The sequence below is a fragment of the Panthera tigris genome, chromosome C1 (genome assembly GCF_018350195.1).
Source record: "Panthera tigris isolate Pti1 chromosome C1, P.tigris_Pti1_mat1.1, whole genome shotgun sequence".
NCBI lineage: Eukaryota > Metazoa > Chordata > Mammalia > Carnivora > Felidae > Panthera > Panthera tigris.
This window is the reverse complement of record NC_056667.1, coordinates 127,837,319-127,862,015: the sequence shown is the minus strand read 5'-3', so window position 1 is coordinate 127,862,015 and position 24,697 is coordinate 127,837,319. Positions and strand designations below refer to the sequence as shown.

The 24,697-nt window shown below is 36.9% G+C and overlaps 1 protein-coding gene across 1 annotated transcript in view; it reads right to left on the bottom strand.

Moving 5' to 3' along the window:
• The window catches only part of THSD7B (thrombospondin type 1 domain containing 7B), a 747,555-nt gene that overhangs the window by 83,771 nt on the left and 639,087 nt on the right, over positions 1–24,697 (bottom strand). Inside the window, exons 15-16 of the mRNA XM_042997047.1 lie at positions 23,462–23,595; positions 16,344–16,494 (exon numbers count right to left, since the gene is read on the bottom strand). Of these exons, the coding sequence (XP_042852981.1) occupies positions 16,344–16,494; positions 23,462–23,595 (285 nt within the window). The remainder of the gene's footprint in view (positions 1–16,343; positions 16,495–23,461; positions 23,596–24,697) is intronic.

Genomic DNA, 24,697 nt, shown 5'->3' with positions numbered 1-24,697 from the left:
GGACACATTCATTATTTGAGATGATATAGTTATAGCTCTTAAAATACCAAAAAAACAGACCCAAAATATAAAAGAGCAAGTACAGAAGTCAAGTGAAATGAATAAAAACATGAAAAAACTGAAAGAAAATCCAGTCCTTTGGGCTCCATGCCAGCAATAACACTTAAAGTGGTACTATTTAAAGTGGTAACGCATAAGTATAAGCTCAACATAAAATGCCTACATAAAGAACGCCACAAAAATTTCACAGAGAAACATAAAAGAAGAGCTGAATTTAAAAAAAAGTGAAGTACACAAATTGTTAAGATTTTTACAAAGCTAGAAGTTGGACATTAACATTTTCTTTACATAATTCTCTGTAGTTTTTTGTATGCCTAAAATATTTCATGATTAAAATAGAGAGAGGGGCACCTGGGGGGCTCAGTGGGTTGAGTGTCCAACTCTTGATTTTGGCTCAGGCCATGATCCCAGAGTTGTGGAATTGGGCCCTGCATTGGGCTCTGTGCTGAGCATGGAGCCTGCTTAAGATTCATTCTCTCTCTCTCTCTCTCTCTCTCTCTCTCTCTCTCTCTCTCTCTCCCCCCCCCCCCCCCTGCCCCTCTCCCTCATTCTTGCTCTCTAATATATATATAATTATAATTATACTATATAATTATAACTATTATGTAATTATAATATACTAATATATTCTATATATTTGTGAGAGAGAGAGAAAGAAAGAGAGCCCAATCAAGATGGTGGAGTAGGAGAATCCTCAGTTTACCTCCCCCCAGCGACATACCAAGGGTGCAACTATATACAAAGCAACTCTCGCTGAGTGTGACCTCAACACTAGCCAAACAGCTCTTACATAGCTAAAAATATAAAGAAAAAGTCATATCCAGTGAGCAGAAGGGGCAGATGAGGTCTGAGTGATACCCATAACCCTAGCATTGTGACCCGCAAGCATGAGTGGTATCACAGGCATAGACGTCCTCCCTGAGGAGTGTGGGGTTCAAGCCCCACATCAGGCACTCCACATCCTCTCACCCCCACCCTGGGAATCTGTGTTATAAAAACTAGCCACCCTAACATCTGACTTTGGAAATCAGGAGGGCTTCACTCTAAGAGTGCCAAAGGGATATAGACACTCTGCTCTTAAAGGGCCCATGCATAAACTCACTCCTCTGAGATTCAGCATAGAGGCAGCATTTGAAAAGTGCCTGGGCCACTCAGAGAAGCAACAGAAGTGTTCATCAATACATAAGTGGATAAAAAAGATATGGTGTATATATACATATGTGTGTGTGTGTGTGTGTGTGTGTGTGTATAATATACCATACATGCATATGCATATATGTGGCATATATATATATATATACACACACGACTCGATATTACTCAGCCATAAAAAAGAATTAAATATTGCCATTTGTGACAACATGGATAGACATAATGGGTATGATGCTAGGTAAAATAAGTCAGAGAATATAAATATCATATGCTTTCACTCATATATGGAATCTAAAACCAAAACAAATGAACAAACGAAACTGAAACAGACTCATAATTACAGAAAACAAACCAGTGGTTTCCAGAGGGGAGAGGGGTGGGAGAATGAGTGAAATAGGTGAAGGGGATTAAGAGGTACAGTATGTAAAATGTAAAGTACAGCATAGGGAATATAGTCAATAATATTGTAGTAACTATATATTACATGTCATCAATGTATGGTGACAGATGGTAACTTGACCGATCACAGTGAGCTTTTCATAATGTATGTAAATGTCATAAAATTATGTTGTACATGTGAAAAAATATAATATTGTATGTCAACTATATTTCAATAAAAAAGAGAAAATATACCATATTTTAATTTTTAACTAGATATACTGAGGTAAAAATCTTTTCAAATTCACATTAAATAGAAATTTAATAAACATCCAAATTTCTTTTCCTTCAAAGTTTAACAAAAATGTTAGAAGTTTTATTGGGAATAATAAGATATGGAAATAGCCAAAGATATTGAAAACAAAAATAAATGACAGGAATGTATCTGCTTAAACACTGAAAATACATACTAATATATATTTAAGGTATATGAACTAAAACGGAAAACACAAGACTTAAACACCAATATATGGAAGAAAACAGAAATGTCAAAATGCCAGAAATACACACCCACACACACCCACACACGTTTACACAGTATGTGATAAATACATATGAGATAAATACCATGTGAAAAAAGAAAGGGAGATAATCACAGATAGGAGATTAAATGAATTCAAAAAGAAAATTACTTTAAATTGATTTTGTAAAAAATCTAGCAAAATATGCCATGCTCATGCATTATGTCAAAGACTAAAATTGACTCAAGAAGTAGAGGATTTCAAAAGAACATAACCGTGTAAGAAACTGGAAGGATTTTCAAAAACATTCTATTGGATAATAACCTGGCTCCAGATGTGTTTAAAATTTTAAAGAACAAATTCCCATATTTCAAAAAACTGGCTCACAGAAAAGAAATATCTGGAAATCTTTCACATGTATTTTTCCAAATAAGCATAATATTAAATACAACATTTTAATATGGGAAGAATGAGAGAGAGAAACATCCTGAACCAATTAAAATAATGATAAACTATAACCATATAGTTTTAAAATACATGCACATTTCCAAGTCAGTTCTATTTTGAAATCATAATATTCATAAAGGACAAACTCTAAAACTTGTATCAGTAATAGTAAAAAGCATTTGATGAAACAAGTCATTTCTGAAAACATATATACATATACACAGATATAGTTACAAATAGGTTAAAAAGGAATTTAGAGGAAATTCTTAAATATGAGAAAAAATGGCTCAAACATGTTATGATTAAAACCAGGGAAAGACTAAAATGATTTCTTTTCGATTTTTGGCATTACTTACGAAGTTCTTGATAATAAAAGGTCTAGAAAAATAATATAAATATCAAAAAAGATAAAATATAATTATTTGCAGATTTTGTGGCTATATATAGGTTGTATGATTATATCATATGGAAAATCTAATAATGTAAACTAACGGATCGGATGGAAGATGGCAGTGTAGGAGGATGCTGGGCTCACCTCATCCTGCTGATCCCTTAGATTCCACCCACATCTGCCTAAATAACCCAGAAAACCACCAGAAGTCTAGCAGAATGGACTCTCTGAAGCCAAGCATAGACAAGAGGCCCACAGAAGAGGGTAGGAAGGGTGGAGAGGCAGTGCTCACTACACAGATTGGCTCGGGGTGGAGGGGCAGCCTGCTGGGCAAGGCAGAGCCCCCAAGTCTGACTTGCAAAAGCAGAGGGGCTGGACTGCATGAGTTCTGACAGCCAGCGGGACTTAACATCTGGAATGTTAAAAGTGAACAGTGCTGCTCCTGGAGAGCGGGGAGGGTGAGAGGACACTGGGAGGGAGAGGTGTTGAGCCCCTGAAGACATAACTCAGCTCCGCGGGGAACAAAGATGCTGGCCAGTGCCATCTCCCTCTCCCATCCCCCAGCTGAAATCCCAAAGGGAGCCAGTTCCTGTCACTGAACTTGCTTGCACCACACAAACACCCAAGCGCTGTTCTGTGGATCCATCCCTCTGAAGGGTCTGCCTGCCTCCTCCCAGTGCCACAGGGACCCTCCTGCAGGGGACAACCAAGGGCAAAGTGAGCTAAGCCTGCCTCTCCCGCCCCTGTGCACCTTGCAGATCCACCCCAGCTAATACACCAGATCCCATCAAAGCAGCACCACAAGGCTGGCAGTGTGCAAGTGCCCAGACAGGGGCCACACCACTCCACAGTGAGTCCTGCCCCTGGGAGAGGGGAAGATAAGGTACACACCAGTCTGACTGTGGCCCCAGGGGTGGGATGGGGGCAGACATCAGGTCTGACTGTGGCCCCGCCCACCAACACAAGTTACTCCAGACAGCACAGGGGAAGTGCCCTGCAGTTCTGCGCCACTCCAGGGACTATCCAAAATGACGACACGGAAGAATTCTCCTCAAAAGAAACTCCCGAAATAGCGACAGCTAACGAATTGATCAAAAACAATTTAAGCAATATAATGCAACAAGAATTTAGAATAATAGTCATAAAATTAATTGCTAGGCTTGAAAAAAGTATGGAGGACAGCAGAGAATCTATTGCTATAGAGATCAAGGGACTAAGAAACAGTCAGGAGGAGCTAAAAAATGCTATAAATGAGGTGCAAAATAAAATGGAGGCGACCACAGCTCGGATTAAAGAGGCAGAGGAGAGAATAGGTGAACTAGAAGATAAAATTATGGAAAAAGAGGAAGCTGAGAAAAAGAGAGATAAAAAAAATCCAGGAGTATGAGGGGAGAATTAGAGAACTAAGTGATGCAATGAAATGGAACAATATCCGTATCATAGGAATTCCAGAAGAAGAAGAGAGAGAAAGGGGCTGAAGGTGTACTTGAACAAATCATAGCTGAGAACTTCCCTGATCTGGGGAAGGAAAAAGGCATTGAAATCCAAGAGGCACAGAGAACTCCCTTCAGAAGTAACTCAAATCAATCTTCTGCACAACGTATCATAGTGAAACTGGCAAAATACAAGGATAAAGAGAAAATTCTGAAAGCAGCTAGGGATAAACAGGCTCTAACTTACAAAGGGAGCCCCATAAGACTAGGGGCAGACCTATCTACTGAAACTTGGCAGGCCAGAAAGGAATGGCAGGAAATCTTCAATCTGATGAACAGAAAAAATATGCAGCTGAGAATCCTTTATCCAGCAAGTCTATCATTCAGAATAGGAGAGATAAAGGTCTTCCCAAACAAAAACTGAAAGAATTCATCACCACTAAACCAGCCCTACAAGAGATCCTAAGGGGGATTCTGTGAGTGAAATGTTTCAAGGTACCAGAGACATCACTACAAACATGAAAACTATAGACATCACAATTACTCTAAACCCGTATCTTTCAATAATAACACTGAATGTAAATGGACTAAATGCTCCAACCAAAAGACATAGATAAATTGATAAAAAATTGATTTAAAAAAAGACCCATCTATTTGCTATCTACAAGAGACTCATTTTAGACCTGAGGACACCTTCAGATTGAAAGTGAGGGACTAGAGAACTATCTATCATGCTATTGTAAGTCAAAAGAAAGCTGGAGTAGCCATACTTATATAAGACAAACTAGACTCTAAATTAAAGGCTGTAACAAGAGATGAAAAAGAGCACTATATAATAATTACAGGGTCTTTCCATCGGGAAGAGCTAACAATTATAAATGTCTATGTGCCGAATACAGGAGCCCCCAAATATATAAAACAATCACAAACATAAGCAACCTTATAGATAAGAATGTGGTAATTTCAGGGTACTTTAATACCCCACTTACAACAATGGATAGATCATCTAGACACAGGATCAATAAAGAAACAAGGGCCCTAAATGATACATTGGATCAGATGGACTTGGCAGATGTATTTAGAACTCTGCATCCTAAAGCAAAAGAATATACTTTCTTCTTGAATGCACTTGGAGAATGCTCCAAGATAGATCACATACCAGGTCACAAAACAGCCCTTCATAAGTATAAAAGAATTGAGATCATACCACACACATTTTCAGACCACAATGCTATGAAACATGAAATAAACCACAGGAAAAAGTCTGGAAAACCTCCAAAAGCATGGAGGTAAAGAACACCCTACGAAAGAATGAATGGGTCAACCAGGCAATTAAAGAAATGAAAAAATAAATGGAAACAAATGAAAATGAAAATACAACAATCCAAATGCTTTGGGATGCCGTGAAGGCAGTCCTGATAGGCAAATACATTGTAATCCAGGCCTATCTCAAGAAACAAGAAAAATCCCAAATACGAAATCTAACAGCACACCTAAAGGAAACAGAAGCAGAACAGCAAAGACACCACAAACCCAGCAGAAGAAGAGAAATAACAAAGATCAGAGCAGAAATAAACAATATAGAATCTAAAAAATACTGTAGAGCAGATCAATGAAACCAAGAGTTGCTTTTTGAGAAAATAAACAAAATTGATAAACCTCTAGCCAGGCTTCTCAAAAAGAAAAGGGAGATGACTCAAATGGATAAAATCATGGATAAAAATTGAATTATTACAACCATTCCCTCAGAAATACAAGCAATTGTCAGAGAATACTATGATAAATTATATGCCAACAAACTGGACAACTAGGAAGAATGGAAAAATTCCTAGGCACCCACACACTTCCAAAACTCAAACAGGAAGAAATGGAAAATTTGAACAGACCCATAACCAGTAAAGAATTTGAATCAGTTATCAAGAATCTCCCAACAAATAAGAGTCTAAGACCAGATGGCTTCCCTGGGGAATTCTACAAGACATTTAAAGCAGAGATAATACCTATCCTTCTCAAGCTATTCCAAAAAATAGAAAGGGAAGGAAAACTTCCAGACTCATTCTATGTAGCCAGCATTACTTTGATTCCCAAACCAGACAGAGACCCAGCAAAAAACGAGAACTACAGGCCAATATTCCTGATGATTATGGATGCAAAAATTCTCAATAAGATACTAGCAAATTGAATTCAACAGCATATAAAAAGAATTATTCACCATGATCAAGTGGGATTCATTCCTGGGCTGCAGGGTTCAATATTTGCAAATCAACCAATGTAATATATCACATTAATAAAAGAAAAGATAAGAACCATATGATCCTGCCAATTGATGCAGAAAAAGCATTAGACAAAATTCAGCATCCTTTCTTAATAAAAACCCTTGAGAAAGTCGGGATAGAAGGACCATACTTAAACATCATCAAAGGCATTTATGAAAAGCCCACGGCTAATATCATCCTCAATGGGGAAAATCTGAGATCCTTCCCCCTGAGATCAGGAACACGACAGGGATGTCCACTCTCACTGCTGTTGTTTAACATAGTGTTGAAAGTCCTAGCATCAGCAATCAGACAACAAAAGGAAATCAAAGGCATCAAAATTGGCAAAGATGAAGTCAAGCTTTCCCTCCTTGCAGATGACATGATATTATACATGGAAAACCCAATAGACTCCACCAAAAGTCTCCTAGAACTAATACATGAATTCAGCAAAGTCACAGGATACAAAATTAATGTGCGGAAATCAGTCGCATTCTTATACACTAATAATGAAGTAACAGAAAGACAAAGAAACTGATCCCATTTACAATTGCATCAAGAAGCATAAAATACATAGGAATAAACCTAACCAAAGATGTAAAAGATCTGTATGCTGAAAACTATAGAAAGCTTATGAAGGAAATTGAAGAAGATACACTGGAAAATGGAGAAATGGAAAAACATTCCGTGCTCATGGATTGGAAGAATAAATATTGTTAAAATGTCAACACTATCCAAAGCAATCTACACATTCAATGCAATCCCAACCAAAATTATGCCAGCATTCTTCTCGAAGCTAGAACGAGCAATCCTAAAATTTGCATGGAACCACAAAAGACCCTGAATAGCCAAAGTAATATTGAAGAAATAGACCAAAGCGGGAGACATCACAATCCCAGACTTTAGCCTCTACTACAAAGCTGTAATCATCAAGACAGCATGGTATTGGCACAAAAACAGACATATAGACCAATGGAATAGAATAGAGACTCACCAGAATTGGACCCACAAAAGTATGGCCAACTAATCTTTGACAAAGCAGGAAAGAATATCTAATGGAAACAAGACAGTCTCTTTAACAAATGGTGCTGGGAGAACTGGACAGCAACATGCAGAAGAATGAAACTAGACCACTTTCTTACACCATTCACAAAAATAAACTCAAAATGGATAAAGGACCTGAATGTGAGACAGGAAACCATCAAAACCCTAGAGAAGAAAGCAGGGAAAAAAACCTCTCTGACCTCAGCCACAGCAATTTCTTACTTGACACATCCCCAAAGGCAAGGGAATTAAAAGCAAAAATGAACTATTGGGACCTCATAAGATAAAAAGTTTATGTACTACAAAGGAAACAATCAACAAAACTAAAAGGCAATCGACGGAATGGGAAAGGATATTTGCAAATGACATATCGCACAAAGGGCTAGTATCCACAATGTATAAAGAACTCACCAAACTCCACACCCGAAAAACAAATAATCCAGTGAAGAAATGGGCAGAAGACATGAATAGACACTTCTCTAAAGAAGACATCCAGATGGCCAACAGGCACATGAAAAGATGTTCAACGTCACTCCTCATCAGGGAAATACAAATCAAAACCACACTGAGATATCACCTCACACCAGTCAGAGTGGCTAAAATGAACAAATCAGGAGACTATAGATGCTGGGGAGGATGTGGAGAAATGGGAACCCTCTTGCACTGTTGGTGGGAATGCAAACTGGTGCAGCCACTCTAGAAAACAGTGCAGAGGTTCCTCAAAAAATTAAAAATAGACTTACCCTATGACCCAGCAATAGCACTGCTAGGGATTTACCCAAGGGATACAGGATACATAGGGGCACTTGTACCCCAATGTTTATAGCAGCACTTTCAACAATAGCCAAACTATGAAAAGAGCCTAAATGTCCATCAACTGATGAATGGATAAAGAAAATGTGGTTTATATACACAATGGAATACTACTTGGCAATGAGAAAGAATGAAATCTGGCCATTTGCAGCAAGGTGGATGGAACTGAAGGGTGTTATGCTAAGTGAAATAAGTCATACCAAGAAAGACAGATACCATATGTTTTTACTCTTATGTGGATCCTGAGAAACTTAACGGAAGACCATGGGGGAGGGGGAGGGGAAAAAAAAAAGGCTAGAGAGGGAGGGAGCCAAAACATAAGAGACTGTTAAAAACTGAGAATAAACTGAGGGTTGATGGGGGGGTGGGAGGGAGGGGAAAGTGGGTAATGGGCATTAAAGAGGGCACCTGTTGGGATGAGCACTGGTGTTGTATGGAAACCAATTTGACAATAAATTTTATATTAAAAAAAAAGAATGTAAGGGGCGCCTGGGCAGCTCAGTTGGTTGAGTGTCCAACTTCGGTTCAGGTCATGATCTTGCAGTTTTTGAGTTCGAGACCCACGTCAGGCTCTGTGCTGACAGCTCAGAGCCTGGAGCCTGGTTTGGATTCTGTGTGTCCCTCTGTCTACCCCTTCCCTGTTCATGCTCTCTGTCTCTCAAAGATGAATAAACGTTAAAAAAAATTAAATATATATAAAAAGAACTATGTAAACTAATTTAAAAAGGCAACCAGTAAAATTAATAAGGAAACTTAAAAAACATAGTAGGTACAAGATACATATAACATTCAAGTTTAATTAGACCTTAGAACTAACCAGCAGAAATGCATAACCAGCAGAAATGCACACAGAAAAAAAAATTTACAGTTATGTAAATTTTAATTGCATAGGACAAAAAAAATGAAGAAAAGAAACCCTCTCATGAACAAGTTAAAAAATACGTACAATATAAAATACAGAAACAAGTCAGTGGAGGAATATTCATTTAGAATTTAAGAGAAAAGTCTATTTCATACCATATACAAAACTAAAAGCCAGATGAATTAGATATCCTCATGTATTTTTAAACAATAAAAATATTAGAAATATTTTTTAAATAAATCTTTTAAGTTTTTAAGCAAGAAATAACTTAGTTTCATAGAAACTAAATACTTTTCTGTGGCATGAGACACCATAAATTGTGTGAGGATTCTACTGATAGAGATTTGGGTTAAAGAGAGAACACTGTGAAGAACTTCAGGAAATACTACTAAAAGATCTGAAAAAGGAGGTGAAATTAGGACTCAAAACTAGGGCTCATTGAAAGTCTGTTTTTGAAGCAGTTAACCCACCCATGTAGCCTCTGCCCACTTAGCATAGCCAGATGCTAGCCTTTCTCAACTCTCAGGAGTAGACCTTTGTTATTTGAAAAAAAAAAAAAAAAAAAAAAGGTAAACTAGAATTCTCTGCACAAGGGACACTAGGCACAACAGAGCAGACAGTTACCATTTGGAAAATAAAGGGATGGAATGAAATACTGCCTATGTAACAAACAATGAGACCTCTAGACTTTCCCCCTATTTTATTCTCTACTAAATCATATCTAAAAATAGAGGTCAAGAGGTAAAGATAAGTAGAGAAGAGGCAGACAGAGACAGAGATACTAAGTGCAATAGAAACTTATTTTGTATCCCAAATTGATGATAGTGAGATTCAAAAAAATCACACTGCAAAAGAAAGAAAAACAAATTAAATTAAAAAAAAAAAAAAAAAAAAACAAAACTGGATGAGCCCAAAGGCTGCCTTTATAGGATTATCATTTGCTACTACATTGCATGAAATGAGACCCTTTTTTTGGCAGGGCCTAGTATAATTCTGGAAGTAAGAATGGTTCTAGGTTATATTAAATCTCACTGACAGTGGGGTAAAATACTCCACAAAGCTCTGAGTAATGAATTACTGGCTTCTAATAAAGAGACAATATCAATTTAACAAAAAACAACCAGAGTTTTCAGTCCAGCATATAAAAAAATTAGCATTTTCCTCCACTGGCCTTCAGTTGTGAGTCAAAGAAAAGCATAAGGTAACTTAAGGGTCATGACCATTAGACATGCCCTCCAGAGACAAATACAGGTTGTCATCTGCATGTTATGGACTGAAAAGAGGTTGATAAAGTGCTTGGAGGTGAATATGAATAGTATACATTGGGGTACATTGTTTTCCTGGAAACAGAACTTTTAGAGTGCTGTTTCAGTGCTAAGGTACTGAAAATGCTGAGTCATCAGTAATAAAATGTCACTGTTGACAGACCCTACAAAAAATAATACTGGAGCGCCATGAAAAAAATAAGGTTTTCCTTAGTCCTCAAATGCTTACTTCTGGAGCTCTTAGAAAATTGGTCTACATTTCTCTAACTCTTTTAAACTAAAAGTTTCTTCACTTGGGAGGTTAATGGTAGTATATATCTGTTAGTATATACCTATACTCGCATCATATTAAGATTATGAAAGAATCCAGATTCAGTTGCACTTAAACTCTAGTTTCTTTGCAAAGCCCTCCTTTGTGATGCTTCTTCAGAAGTTGCCCTGGTAATAAGGCAAAGATTTGAGTCACTGTTTGATCATGAGATTGTATGTGGACAACTGTTAAATGAGTCTCCAATTCCTACAGTGAAAGGGTATGCCCAGCTATAGTTCTGACCAGCTTTTGATGCATTCAGCCGGAAGTAAATCAATTAAAGTTCAAATAGGTTTGCTGAACTCAAGTCATCTTTCTGGATAGGGTTTGCAAAGGTTTATTTTTGTCAAGTATACCTCACTTTGGAATTCACTTCTAGGACCCTCTCTGCTGCCTTCTATCAACATTATTGTTTCAGAAATTCCTTCAGTAAGCCTCCAAGGAGAGTCATAAAAATAGAAAATATGTATTACTCAATAGAAAATTTCTGTAGGGATTGGCAGCATACATGACGAGAACCATATATTCTTTCAGTTATGTCAAGGGCTGAACAGTTTCTGAATTTAGAAATTTATAAACCTCTCTTGAAGAATATATGATTCTATGAATAATACTTAGCAGCAAAATTTATAAAGAATAAGGATGAAAATGGGAAACAATTAGGATTAGGTAGGTAAAAAAGAAATTCTTGGTAATAAACAATGAACTATTATATATGTATTTTTCATATTTGTGTACTTATACACATACGTATAGCTTTAAAGAGTGAACACTATTGAAAAGGTTTTTAAATGTGCAATTCTATAAGCTTCCTTCCACATTAAAGCATTCTAGAGAAGTGAGCATATTGGGATAAAAAAAATAAATGAGGTGTGTGTGTATGTTGTATGAAAAACAAGAACATAAAAATAAGTGAAACACGTGGTTTTCCATTTTCTTCAAATTCTGCCTTGAATTGTGTTTGTTTTGCTTGATCCATAGTCTCCAGTTCTTTCCAATACAGTGAAAATGGTCCCAACACAATTTTTAATGCCTTTGTCTTATTTGCTCTTTGGTATGCTTTGCAATTGGCAGTAACTTTAAGGTCAGTGACCCATTCATTCAAAGTTATCTTTCTGAAGCCTTATTTTTAGGGACTACTATCAAATTAAGCATAAGTCATTTTTTCAGCAGAGAAGGTGACATTTTATTTCTGTAAGATCACATAATAACCCATTTTATGTGAAAGAAGGGACATTACCTGTATGACTTAGAAAATATATACCAACCTATCTTGTTTCCCAACCACAGTATAAAACTTTGATTTGCTTCTTACTTTTCTCTCTCTCTTTTTTTTTTAACAAATCTGTATCAAGTAATACTTGTGCTGTTCACTTTATACACATTATCTCTAATCTTTAAATGATCTGGAAAAGCAGTGGCCATTGTCCTTATTTCCCGATGAGGAACTTGTAACTCAGAAGTTTAAGTAACTTGGCCATAGCCACACAGCCAGCAAGTTTTCCCGTGCATTAGATCACACCCTCGTTTGTGACTATTTTGCTTTCCCTCCTTGGCAAACTAGTCAAATGATGTAGATTATTCAACTTATTCACAAATCCAATAACCAAAGTAAACCACAAAAAGAGACAACAGATTTTATAGGTTAGCATATTCTCTAGGACAGGAAGTATGGATTCTTTTTCTTTTGAGTGGTTAGGGATTATGTATAGATTACACAGACCTAAATAGTCATGTCCCTTTTGCTAGCTGTTTAAAAGCAGGTTACTAACCTGAGACTCAGTTTGCTCATTTATACATTGGGAGGATAATAGTATATTTCATAGTGGCATTCTGCAGATTAAGTGGGATAATAAATACAAAGTGCTAAGCACATTTCTGGCACATGAAAAGCATCTGTAAATATAAGCTAGGTGTCCAATTAATTCTACATGCTCACTCAATATTCAACAAATAGTTGTGATTACAGTGAGGTTGAGAAAAAAACATGACTTGAATGTAATGGCCTTAGCCTTGGGACTCAGAATGTGTTCCCAGAATAGCAGAATCAGCATCACCTGGAAATTTTATAAATGCAAACTCATGATCCTCACCCAGATGTACTGAATCAGAATCTATAGGACAGGGCAGAGATACTGTGTGTAAATGTACTTTCTAGAGGCTTCTTACATGTGCAAGAGTGAAAGTCATTGACCCAGAGGTTAGGAAGTATAATCATTTTATATATTGCCTACCACTTTATTAGTAAACACAGTGTGAACTAATAAACATTGCTACTCAGCTATTGAATCCTTTGTTATACATACACAGTATGTATTTATAAAGATACCAGAGCTCTGAGTTCTTTGGTAGCAGTGATGGTCTGTCTCATATGCTTAGCCTGAGTGTAGGACACATGCTGGGAAATCAAAACATAATTTTACTTAAATAATTGGTTTTGCTAAGCTTGTTTTAATTAACTGGCAAATCTATTTACTATATTTAAAACATATTAAGCTTTTTTCACATTAAATGTAGTTTTTACAGTTAAATCAAAACGTAAATTTCAGAGTACCATATAAAGACAAACATATTTTTGTCTCAGAAATATCCTGTTTTTGTTTGTTTCTTTGTTGGTTGGTGGGGGGGGGCACTTCTCCTTATTTGTTTTTTTTTGGTTATGTGTTTGACTCTAAGTCACACTCTATGTGTGTGACTGCCCTTGTAAGAAAAAGATGAAAGAAAAACATAGTGAATTGGTCTTATTAACATATGTCACACTGCTGACTATCAAAGGAGAATTTAGTAAAATAATGGCCAATAGTTAGATGCACAAATTAGTACGTGCTATAGAGAACAATTACACAATAATTGTTTTATTTTTCTCAGAAAATGCACATTGAAGTGCTAATTAAACTTCAAGTATAAAGATCCAGCTTGCTAACTTTGCTATAATCATGATCATGATCATTATCAAGTACTGCTTAAGCACCTATAACGTTGGGGCATTATGCTAAGATGTTGCAATTTATTAAAATTATGCAACACATTTAAGAGAGTCAGGTTTGAGCCCTGACTACATTTTTTTCCATTTTAAAGACTTTATTTACACTTGAGAGCAGCACAGCATCTAGAAACAACAAGGTCATTGTGGTCAAACAGACCTGAGTGACTGTGGAGAAATGTCTATCATCATAGCATAGTGTTATGAAATTCCAGCACAGTGCTTGTTACATAAGATGTGCTCAATGAAAGTTATTACTGTTGTCATAGCTATTATTATTATTATTATTATTATCATTATTTTACTGAGCAGGTACATAAGCAGTTGACAGACCAACACTCTCACTTCCTGCTGATAAGCGAGTAACTGCCAATGTCATCTTCCAGACATATGAAAGGTGGCTGAAATGTTTTCTCTATCTCCAATTTCTAAATGCTCCAAAAGTAGTGTGATTATGTTGGGAAAAGCAAACCTTAAAGAAAATTGCCTCTTAGAAATTCAAAGAAATAAACACAGGATGCCAGGCCATCACAACATTGTATAAAATGCTCCTACAACAGACATTTAGCTCAATGGACAGACTCCTTAACTTAAGAGGCAACATTTTCATTGTAATGTGAAGCCTAATGGAGTTTACTGTGAGAAAACTGGAAAAAAGAGAAGGAAGATCATGACCTCTACATTTAACTTATTCAGGTTGCTAATTCTTCTGCAAGTTGATTAATAATGTATGCTGCCACATTTTGTAAAGTGTGAATATATGTACTTATAACTACCTATATGTAGTCAGAGAATAATCATACTGACAGTTAACTTGCTTTGTTCTACCTTTTTGATTTTTTAATTTGGTGGGAGGGGCAGAGACGGAGAGGGAGAGACTGACTGAGTTGAGGAAAGAGGCAGAGGGAGAGAGAGAGAAAAAAATCTTAAGCTGAGTGTGGAACCTAACAGGGGACTCAGGGCTTGATCACACGACCTTGAGATCATGACCTAAGCCAAAATCAAGAGTCAGACACTCAATTGACTGAGCTGCTCAGGTGCCCTGAACTTGCTTTGTTTCTTAAAATAAATGCTGCATCTTAAAGAAAGAGAAGTAGTGGATCTAAATCTACCTTAATTCTTGTAAGATAAGGGAGCCAAGGATGTAAGAGCAAAGGCTTTGGCTTCAGCAGACAGCATCAAGTTTATTCCCAGCTCCATCACTTATTCAGTGTAAAACTTTGTGCAAGCTACTTAGCCTTCCTGAGAATCAGTTTGTCCATCTGTATAATTGGATTGATAATATCATGTACTTAGTAAGACTGGTATAGGGTCTAAAGAGAATAATTTTACATGTGCCTTGCACACAGTAAGTGTTCAATAAATGTTAACTTTCATTATATTTAAGTTATACAAAATAAGTGACTTAGTAGGACCAACATTCCATTCCTACAAATTACCGTTAATATCTCTTCATCTTAACATTGTGTTGTCCTACCCCTCCCAAAACAAGACACAACAAAGAAAAAATAATAAAGGGAAAAACTCTTTTAGGAATTGAATATGGAAATGTCAAAGATAAGTCTGCAATATTTAATGATGAACCAATAATTCAAAACTGCAAGTAAAGAATATTAACTGATTTCAAAAATATTTTCCATTTCCATGCAAAGATTTAACACAATCTTATTATAAACTGTCAGTATCACCACTGAATTCAAAGTACCCTAAGTCTCCCTTTCCTAATGTTTGGAGCCATATAACAAACTCCTTATCCTCTTTTTTTTTTTTTTTTTTTTTTTTAGCTCTGTAAGCTGAAATAATACAAGTCTAAAATATCAGAGTTTAGTTTCTGAGAATATTAAGTGGAACCGTTCTATTTGAGGAATATTTATTTTTCCACACTCACGTTATTTTTCCACTTTTTAAAAAAAGAAAAAAATAAAGGCAAATGCTTTAGACTTTAAAAAAGGTTTTTTGTCAGCTCTGGAAGAAGAACATGACAAAAGAACACCTCATCTTCAGGAAAACAGCAAAAGGCAAAAACAGATCATCACTAACAGAAGCTAAATTACACAGGAGAGTTGAGCTACTAAGATATAATTGATTCTGCCAGGATAAAAATGGAACAGAACGAAGAGATTATAATGAGAATCATTTTGGTACTAAAGAAGACCTCTTTAACAATGGGTGTGCATTCAAATCCTAGTGTGATCATTATAGGCTTATTTTCCTTGTTCGCGTTCCCATGATAAAGGCCTGAAGAGAAGCACTGGCATTTTAAATTGTTCAGTCTCGCTTGCTGAATTTTTTTTTCTTCCTTCTTAGGCAAAATTATATTCTCATGTTACTAGAAGAATGTTTCAGAGAGCAAGTACTGTGAATATATAGCGGCCAACAGTGAAGATAGCACTGGAGGATTAGGGTACTGATAAGGGAAGAGAAATTACCTGTGGGCATTTGCTCCAAGGTCCCCACTCAGACATGACACATTCACTGGGACACAAGAGAGAGCAGGACTGGGTTTCTGGGGGAATTTCATCCTGGTTGCACAGGCTGTTATCCACGGCTCCCCCTTCACTATCTGCAGCACTCACGCATCTGCAAAGCCAGATCAAAGGATAAAACAATAGAGAGTAAATTTAAAATAGTTATGATATAGTTACTTACCCCTCAAAGATAGTTAAACATAAAATAAGACTAGCAGAGAAATCAAGGGAAAAATATTCCTTCTTCAGCCAGTTGACCTTTATTGAATGATAATCCTTTATTCAGCAGAGCAGGAGAGAATAACGCAAAAAAACTGGAGTCCACTGTCATTCTTGAAGAACTCTCTATCTCAAGAGACCTATACTACTTTAACTCAGGTCCAGCACAGAGTGAATTTTCTTTTTACGGTAACAAATTTTGAAGTCTTTCCTTCTCTGAATGAATTCATCATCACTTTTGTAACAGTGAGAGCCTTCGTAGTTCCTGTGACTCTCTTAGACCTTTCCTACACTTATATCTCACATCATCCAAACTTCCTTAATCTTTGTCCGACACATTTAAGGTCATGACCAAGTAATGTGAAACATAATTGAATATGTTTTTCTTTCAAGTATTCTCTTCATTTCAGTAAGGAATTTTGGTATCACAAACCAAAGGTCAATATGTAAGCATTTACATGCAGCATTTGAGCACATGGTGTACAGATGCTTGGTCTAATCTATGTTGGGCTTGAGAAGAATGCTGGCAAAGGCAAGACAAAATAATCATGCTATTGATTCAATCAAATTAAAACTGAAGTATTATACCACTACATACCCATTGGAATGGCTTCAGTGAAAAATATGGAAAATATCAAGGGTTGGCAAAAATATGCCACAACTGTAAGTCTTCTTACATTGTCGGTTGGAGCACAAACTCCTTGAAAAACTAGTTGGCAGTATCTACCAAAACGAAACATAGACATATCATGTAACCCAACAATTCCATGCCTATAACATGTAAAGAAATGTGTATGAATGTGTATCAAAAAAGAAAAAAAAATCTGACAATATATGCATATTAACACTATTCATAATCATCCAAACTACAAACAGTCCAAATATTCAACAAGGTCAATAGATAAATACATTGTGGTAAGTAATTCAATTAAATGCTATCAAGGTGGTGGGAATGCATGAACTATTGTTACATTATAGAGCATGGATGATGATCACATATCCAATGCTGAACAAAAGAAGATAGACACAAGAGAGTATGCTCTACACGATTCCATTCATATAAATTTAAGAAGTAGGCAATATTCATCTACAGTATCAGAAGTCAGAATAGTGGTTTGGGGGAATGGTTACTTACTGATAAGGGCTTAAGGTAGTCCTGGTAATATTTTATTTCTCAGCCTCTGGGCTAGCTACACAACTGTGTCTTTGTTGTGAACATCCATTCAACTATACCCCTATGAGTGGGCATTTCTCTGTATTGATATTAAATCCCAATTTGAATTTTCTGTTTGAATTCATTTTTTCAAAAATGTTTAAGAAAGACCAGCTGTGTGCAAGTCTCTTCTGCGAGATATGGGATTCAAAGTTAGTATTTTCAATAATAATTCATTTAGGAATGATTTTTAGGGATTTACTGGGTAACAGGCCCTTGCCTGGCTGTTGAGATACAGAACTGAAAGAAAGAGAGAGAGAGAGACAGACAGACAGACAGACAGACAGACACGAGGGGCAAGATCCTGACTGTTAGCACACTTTTCTTCTAGTGATGATAAAGTGAAGATGAAAATGACAATAATGAAGAGTTAAATGGTGCCATTTGCTGATCTGACAATTTCAGACACAATGCCATAGCCAAGGAATAAGCATTTTAAGATACATATGCTGGAGAAACTTTGGTGCTCCTCAAATCATGCTATACTAGAATGAATTATCGAGAACATGAGCAGGGGAGGGGGTAGAGGGAGAGAGAGAAAATCTTAAGCAAACTCCATGCTTACCACAGAGCCTGATGCAGGGCTCAATCCCACGACCCTGGGATCATGACCTGAGCCAAAATCAAGAATTGGACGCTCAACCAACTGCCATACAGTTTTGTTTTTAATTCAGGAAAATGGCAAACTAGTCCATTACCTTGTACACAACAAAATAAGCTTTGTGAGGTGCTAAGTAATGAAAGACTATATATTGTATAAAGGAGGTTAATGTAGAATAGGAGAGAGAAGATGTAAGTAATGCCTTTTAATATAGGGAGGCATTGTATAGAGTCATCTATGAACTTTAATTTCTTTTGTGGTAAGAATCAATAGTGGAAGTAAAGACCACAAAATATCTTATGTGTCTTACTCCGGACAAACTTAAAAGTTGGAAATTGCTTTCCTTCTTGCCTGCATGCTCTCAGCTGATGTTCTTTTATTATTTATTTCACTGAGAAAGAAGAGATCAGACTTCTGGTCAGTGGCATCCAATTCAGTGTTTGCATTAGCCTTTGTTCACTCCCAATACGCCAGAAAAACAATAGTAAAAGAATTTGTTACAAAATCCACAAAAAGCCCACAAACAAAGAAAACCCAAAAACCCAAGGCATTTCCCTACAAGGACAAAGAACATGGGAAAAGGACAAAAGCAGCAAATAGAAAATAGATGAACTAGTGGTAACTAACTTAGCATACATACCAAGAAAGCTGAATACTAAGACTTCAAGGAAAAACAAAGGAAGTAACTCCATTTACACCCCAGAACACATAAAAATTTCAGGAACTGTGGCACCAAGTACCTCTGGAAATATGGCTGAAGGTGAGGCTGAAAACCTGGAAGATTTACTGATCATGTGTTTAAGAAGTACCTGGGCCCTCAGACTCCCTCCTACTTCCAGTCCACAAGGATAGTCAATGGCCTCTCTACTCCCCTTGCAGGTAACTGAAGGTTTATTATCTGGAGGGGTCACAAAAAGAATCTTTGGGCTAGAAGATGCGTGCCTCACTTAAGGATGGGAGTATCATACTGAAAAATAAGGGTTTAAGTATGAGTTAACACACTGAAAAAAATGACCACAAACCTAGAAGTTTTAACAATGCAGATTTATTATCTTACAATTCTATCGTATAGAAATACAACATGGATCATACTAGGCTAACATCATTGCTTTGGCAAAGCTGGAGTCCTTTCTGGATGCTCTAGAGGAGAAACCACTGCCTTATCTTTTTAAAGGTTCTAGGGGCACCCACATTCCTTGGGCATGGCCCCTTTCTCCATCTTCAAAGCCAGCAGACTTGCATCTCTCTCTGCCTTACATCTGTAGTTACATTTCCCTTTCTCGCATATTTCCTTTCCCACTTTTAAGAACCCTTGTGAATAAATTGTCCCCACCCAGACAATCCAGGAATATCTTCCCTTTTTAATCCTAACATCATCTCTGCAAAGTCCCTTTTCCTATGTAAGTTAACATATTCACAGATTTCAGTGATCAAAATGTGACATCTTTAGGGGGCCACCATTCTGTCTACCACATCAACAGCTTTCTTTCATTAGGTTCCCGAAACACTGGCTGCTAGGATTATCTATTTCATGCATGATTTACAAAGAGACTTTTCTGGTGGTTCTGACAAGCCCAAGAGTAATGACTTAAAAAGACTGATATTGAAGATGTTCCAAAATGAAAATACCCCTGCAGATACATATTCTGCATCATCAATTTCTTTGCCATATGTCCCTTCAATTGTCACCTCATTTCTCCTCAAAACTCATGGCAAAACTGTTTTAAAGCTAGTCTATATTTGCTTTCTCCACATGCTTCCCCCCCCACTTCTTCCATAACCACCTGCTGAATTTACATTAATCATATGTTTATTACTAATCCAGATAAACCTTTTATCAGCATCATTAACAGAATCCACATGGCCAAACTCAACAATCAATTCTCATCTTAGTAAATTTCTGACAACCATTTGAAACAACTGATTATTTTGTTTTCTTGAAAAACCCTCTATCTTCCCATTTTCATGGTTTTCCTCCTTTTCCAGATATTCTTTTTCAGTGCCTTTGTATAGTTTTCTCCTTGTTGTCATCATGAATATTGGATTTCCCCAGATCTCCATTTCTTATGTCTTTTCTTATCAATATATACCAAATGTATAAGCTGTTGATGCACAAATTTATACCACTGTCTCTCTCTGAACTCCAAAATGGTACTGTCGCAGTCGGATGGCTAAAATCATCTCAAATTTAATGTGTTCAAAAGCTAGCTTTTGATTTTCTCTCTGAAACTCACTTCTAATATTCCTCATCTCAACAAATGGCACCATCATTCCTATGATTGTTCAGGCACTAAAACCTAGCCATCATCTTTGATGCTTTTCTTTCTTCCACATTCTACAATCACTTTATAAATAAATCCTGTGGTCTGTACTTTCCGAGAATAGTCCAATGTGACCTGCTTACCATCTTCATTATTACCAAGCCCAAGCTAACCATCAGTGTCCCTGAAAACTTCATCCCAGCTTTTACTTATGTACTCCAAAATACCTTCTCTACACTACATCCGACAAGGTCCTTTCAAATGCAAATAAGACTATGTAATTTCCTTTGTCTCAAACATTTCATAGCTTCAAACAGTTGGAAAAAAAATTCTTTGACATTGTTTTAGAAGGCTGTGTGATTTGAGTAGTGACACCAGCCATATGGAACACCTTGCTATTCATCTTGTTATAACGAGCCAAAAAAGGTTTCTGGCTTTGGACACTCCTTCTCCCTGGGATTTCTTTCTATAGATCTTTATATTCATTCAGATCTCTCATCTTATTCAGATCACTGCTTCAATATTTTGCTGACGAACCTCTCCAAAACAGTATCCCCACTCATTCCAATCCAATTTTTTTTTCTTGGCATTTCATAGTAAAGACATTCCATTATGTTTATGTGTTTATTTTTTTTCCTACTGTTTCAAGTTATTTGAGGATAGAAAATTTCGTTCATTTTATCCCCAGTGCCTAGACTGCCTGACACACAGAATATTTTTTGAATTAATTGAAGATTGCAACCCAAGATGAACTGTGAAGATGTCCTCCAGATTAGAGGTTTCAAGAAAGAGAAAGGATAAGCTATTTTATTCATTCTAACAGCATCTTATTAAGGTCAGTAGTGGTTTGGAATGCAACACACCTGGAAAATCTGCTTCCCATAATTAATGTTATTATACACATAAAGCGTGACAAAATTTGCCAGAACAAAATTTGCAACAAAATATCACAGACTAGGTGCCTTAAACAACAGAAAATTATTTTCACACAGTTCTAGAGGCTCCAAGTCTGAGATTAAGGTGCTGGCAGGGTGGTTTCTTCTGAGACCCCTCTTGTTGGTTTGTAGATGGCAGATGGCTGTCTTCTCCCTATGGCTTTACATGGTCTTCCCTTTGTGTCTGTGTCCTAATCTCCTCTTTCTATGAGGACATGGGTCAGATTGGATTAGGGCCCATCCCAGTGACCTCATTTAACATTAATTACCTCTTTAAAGAGGCCGTCTCCAAATATAGCCAAACTTTGAGGTTCTCAAGGTTTGGACTACAATACATAAATTTTGAAGGAATGCAATTTAACCCATATCAGAGTGATATTCAGTAGCTGTGTTACTTTTATTATATCAAGCTCTATATGTTTGAGCTGAGAAGTTAAACGCCTTCTTGTTTAAGTATGTTTTTCCTCAATCAGCATGCCACAGTTCTGTTGGTAGTGATTTATTCTCTTAAAGCTTTCCTTTCTCTCCTGAGATTTTGCTTTAGTACTGGTAAGAGGCCTATCTGGGATGAGAGTGGAGGTACCACAGCTCAGCTGCTTGTTCCTTGATAAGCTAGATTGATCAGTCATTTCTCAAAACCATGAGAACAAGACACAGGAGACACAGATTCTGAAGAGAAAAAAGTCTGCAACAACCTGAGCACACCAGTCCCAAGAGGAAAGGGGACTGAACAAAGTGACAAAAAGACAATTTCTCTACTAGCCATTCACTTAGGTTGATGAGGAGGAGCACATCTATAGTTTCACTAACAGCTATTTCTTCCAACATGCTTATCAGTGGTTTTGCAACATTGGGACTAAGTCACAGAAATGGTGGCTGTGGGTGCATACTGACTTACGGAATAAAGTAGGTTCACTGATGTTCAGTAACAATCAACACATACAAGCAGGCTCTGCCTTGGCAACTGATATCAATCCAACAGTGAACTCAATAGGGAGTTAACAGGCTTTGGGCACTGTCCGTTTGACATGGAGCTTCCGAAATCTCACAAAATGATACCCTATGCTCATGCGATTCAATAATTGGCTAAACTCTATTTTCTTCTTGAATTCACATACTAACCATTGTTTATCATTAATATTTTAGTTTTTGCTTGTTCAGTCTCTAACATTTATTCCCATTATCCTCAGTTGGTAAAGAAATTCTTTCTTTCCAAATCGTTTTTGAATAGGACATTTTGACAAATTCAGACCAAGTGTTTTCCTTTGCTTATCACTGCTGTATTTACAAGACAAAAACATTAAAGAAGACCGCTCTGTAAATAACCCAGAATTCACTAAGTTCTTTCAGAGGTGTGCTTTCTTTGTATTAAAATTCATTGCTACTGTTTATAAATATTCTCAGACTTTAGTTTCCAGGGCTAATAGGGAGGGTTTAAATTGAGCTTTTCAATGCATTGACATTCAAAATTAAGATCATGTCCATCAACTCTACTACCCATAGAGCAAAATCACAGCCAAAATCTCCTGTTTTCAAAATCTCCGTAACTGCTAAGACTTACTTATAGCTGATTATGAGTCAGTGAAGGGATGCCAGCCTGCTCCATGCAATTAGCTTTCCCACCTAAGTCACTTGTAGGAAACAGTAAGGACTGTGACTGAACTGCAGAGGAAATCCCACCATACACATGGCAGTTAGGGCACATATGCTTCCACAGATACTTGATGATGAGCAAAAGCCAGAGTATGCGGTGTAAAAATCAGAGTGTACTTGGATAAGCAACACTGTTCTTTTATAAAAATGTATAAGTTCCACAGGCCCATTTCCCAAGTGTCTCCATCTCTACACACCTGATTTTCCTAGATTGCATTCCTCCTCCGCAGCGCAGAGATCTCAGCTCATTGTGGATTTTGCATGGAGACCAGTGTTCTACAACCCAGGAATACTGATTGCATTCACTGTAGCATGGGACTGCCTCATGGACCTGCCAAGCAAGAATAGGAAAGGAAAAAAAAATTATGTGGAACTACCCAAGGTATATGAAAACAGCCTATCTTTTAATAATGCCTGATGAACATAACCCAAGAACTATACTCTGGCTAAAACAGCCAAATTACACTCCCAAAAAGCGAGATGTATTTGGCTTCTCTGAAATTACTGACTTGCCTAAAGAAACATACAGGCGAAATCAACTAAGATTTGATGGTATGCCTTCACAGAAGAGAACAAAGGACAGTCATTTCCTACCACTGAGAATAAGAATTCCATTACCATTTCATTTCCTTGAAGACCTCACACAGCATCTATTAGACGGTCCAGCTCTCAATTATATGGCGTATTGTATTCTCAGATGTACTTTAAGATGTCAATTGAAACAAATATACGTAAGGAAAATTTACTCTTGAATATAAGAGGTCCTTAGAATGCATAAGAAAAGTGGTGTTATTTGCACCGGAAATTTCTTTTTATGCCCCCAAATGATCAATGCTAACAGGCAATCATTTAGCCTCCTGGGTATTGTGGCTTCATATGAATTCAGCTATTTGTAGGATGTTTTCAGAGCACAGCTATAACACTCAGACACACACACACACACACACACACACACACACACACATAAGACAAACACTGCTAGACTAGTAAAGGTTGTGCATGATTGATTACTGACTGTGAATATTTACACTTTTATGGTAAAAACAATGATTACAGTAAATGAATTCTTAGGTTACTTCCTATGCATTTGTTTGTGATGATTTTTTCCCCCTACAATTGTATCCCAATGGGTAGTCAATTGAGTTTGCCTATTTAAGACTGAATTTAAAATGCATTAGTCGATATAGAGCACAGCACTCTCCCTTGGTAAGAAAATGTTTCATTGCGTGATAGGTTACTCTAGATCACAGAGAGGGCTCTAATATAGCACGCTGATGAAGAGTGATTCAACCTATTACCAAAATACTTAATTAATGCTTTTCCTTTTAAACAAAAATTTAGGCCTGAGTTCTTTTCTCCCACTGCCTTTCTAATTCCACAAAATCATAAATGATGACTAGGCAATGCTACCCAAACAGAACTGTTCCTTGCAA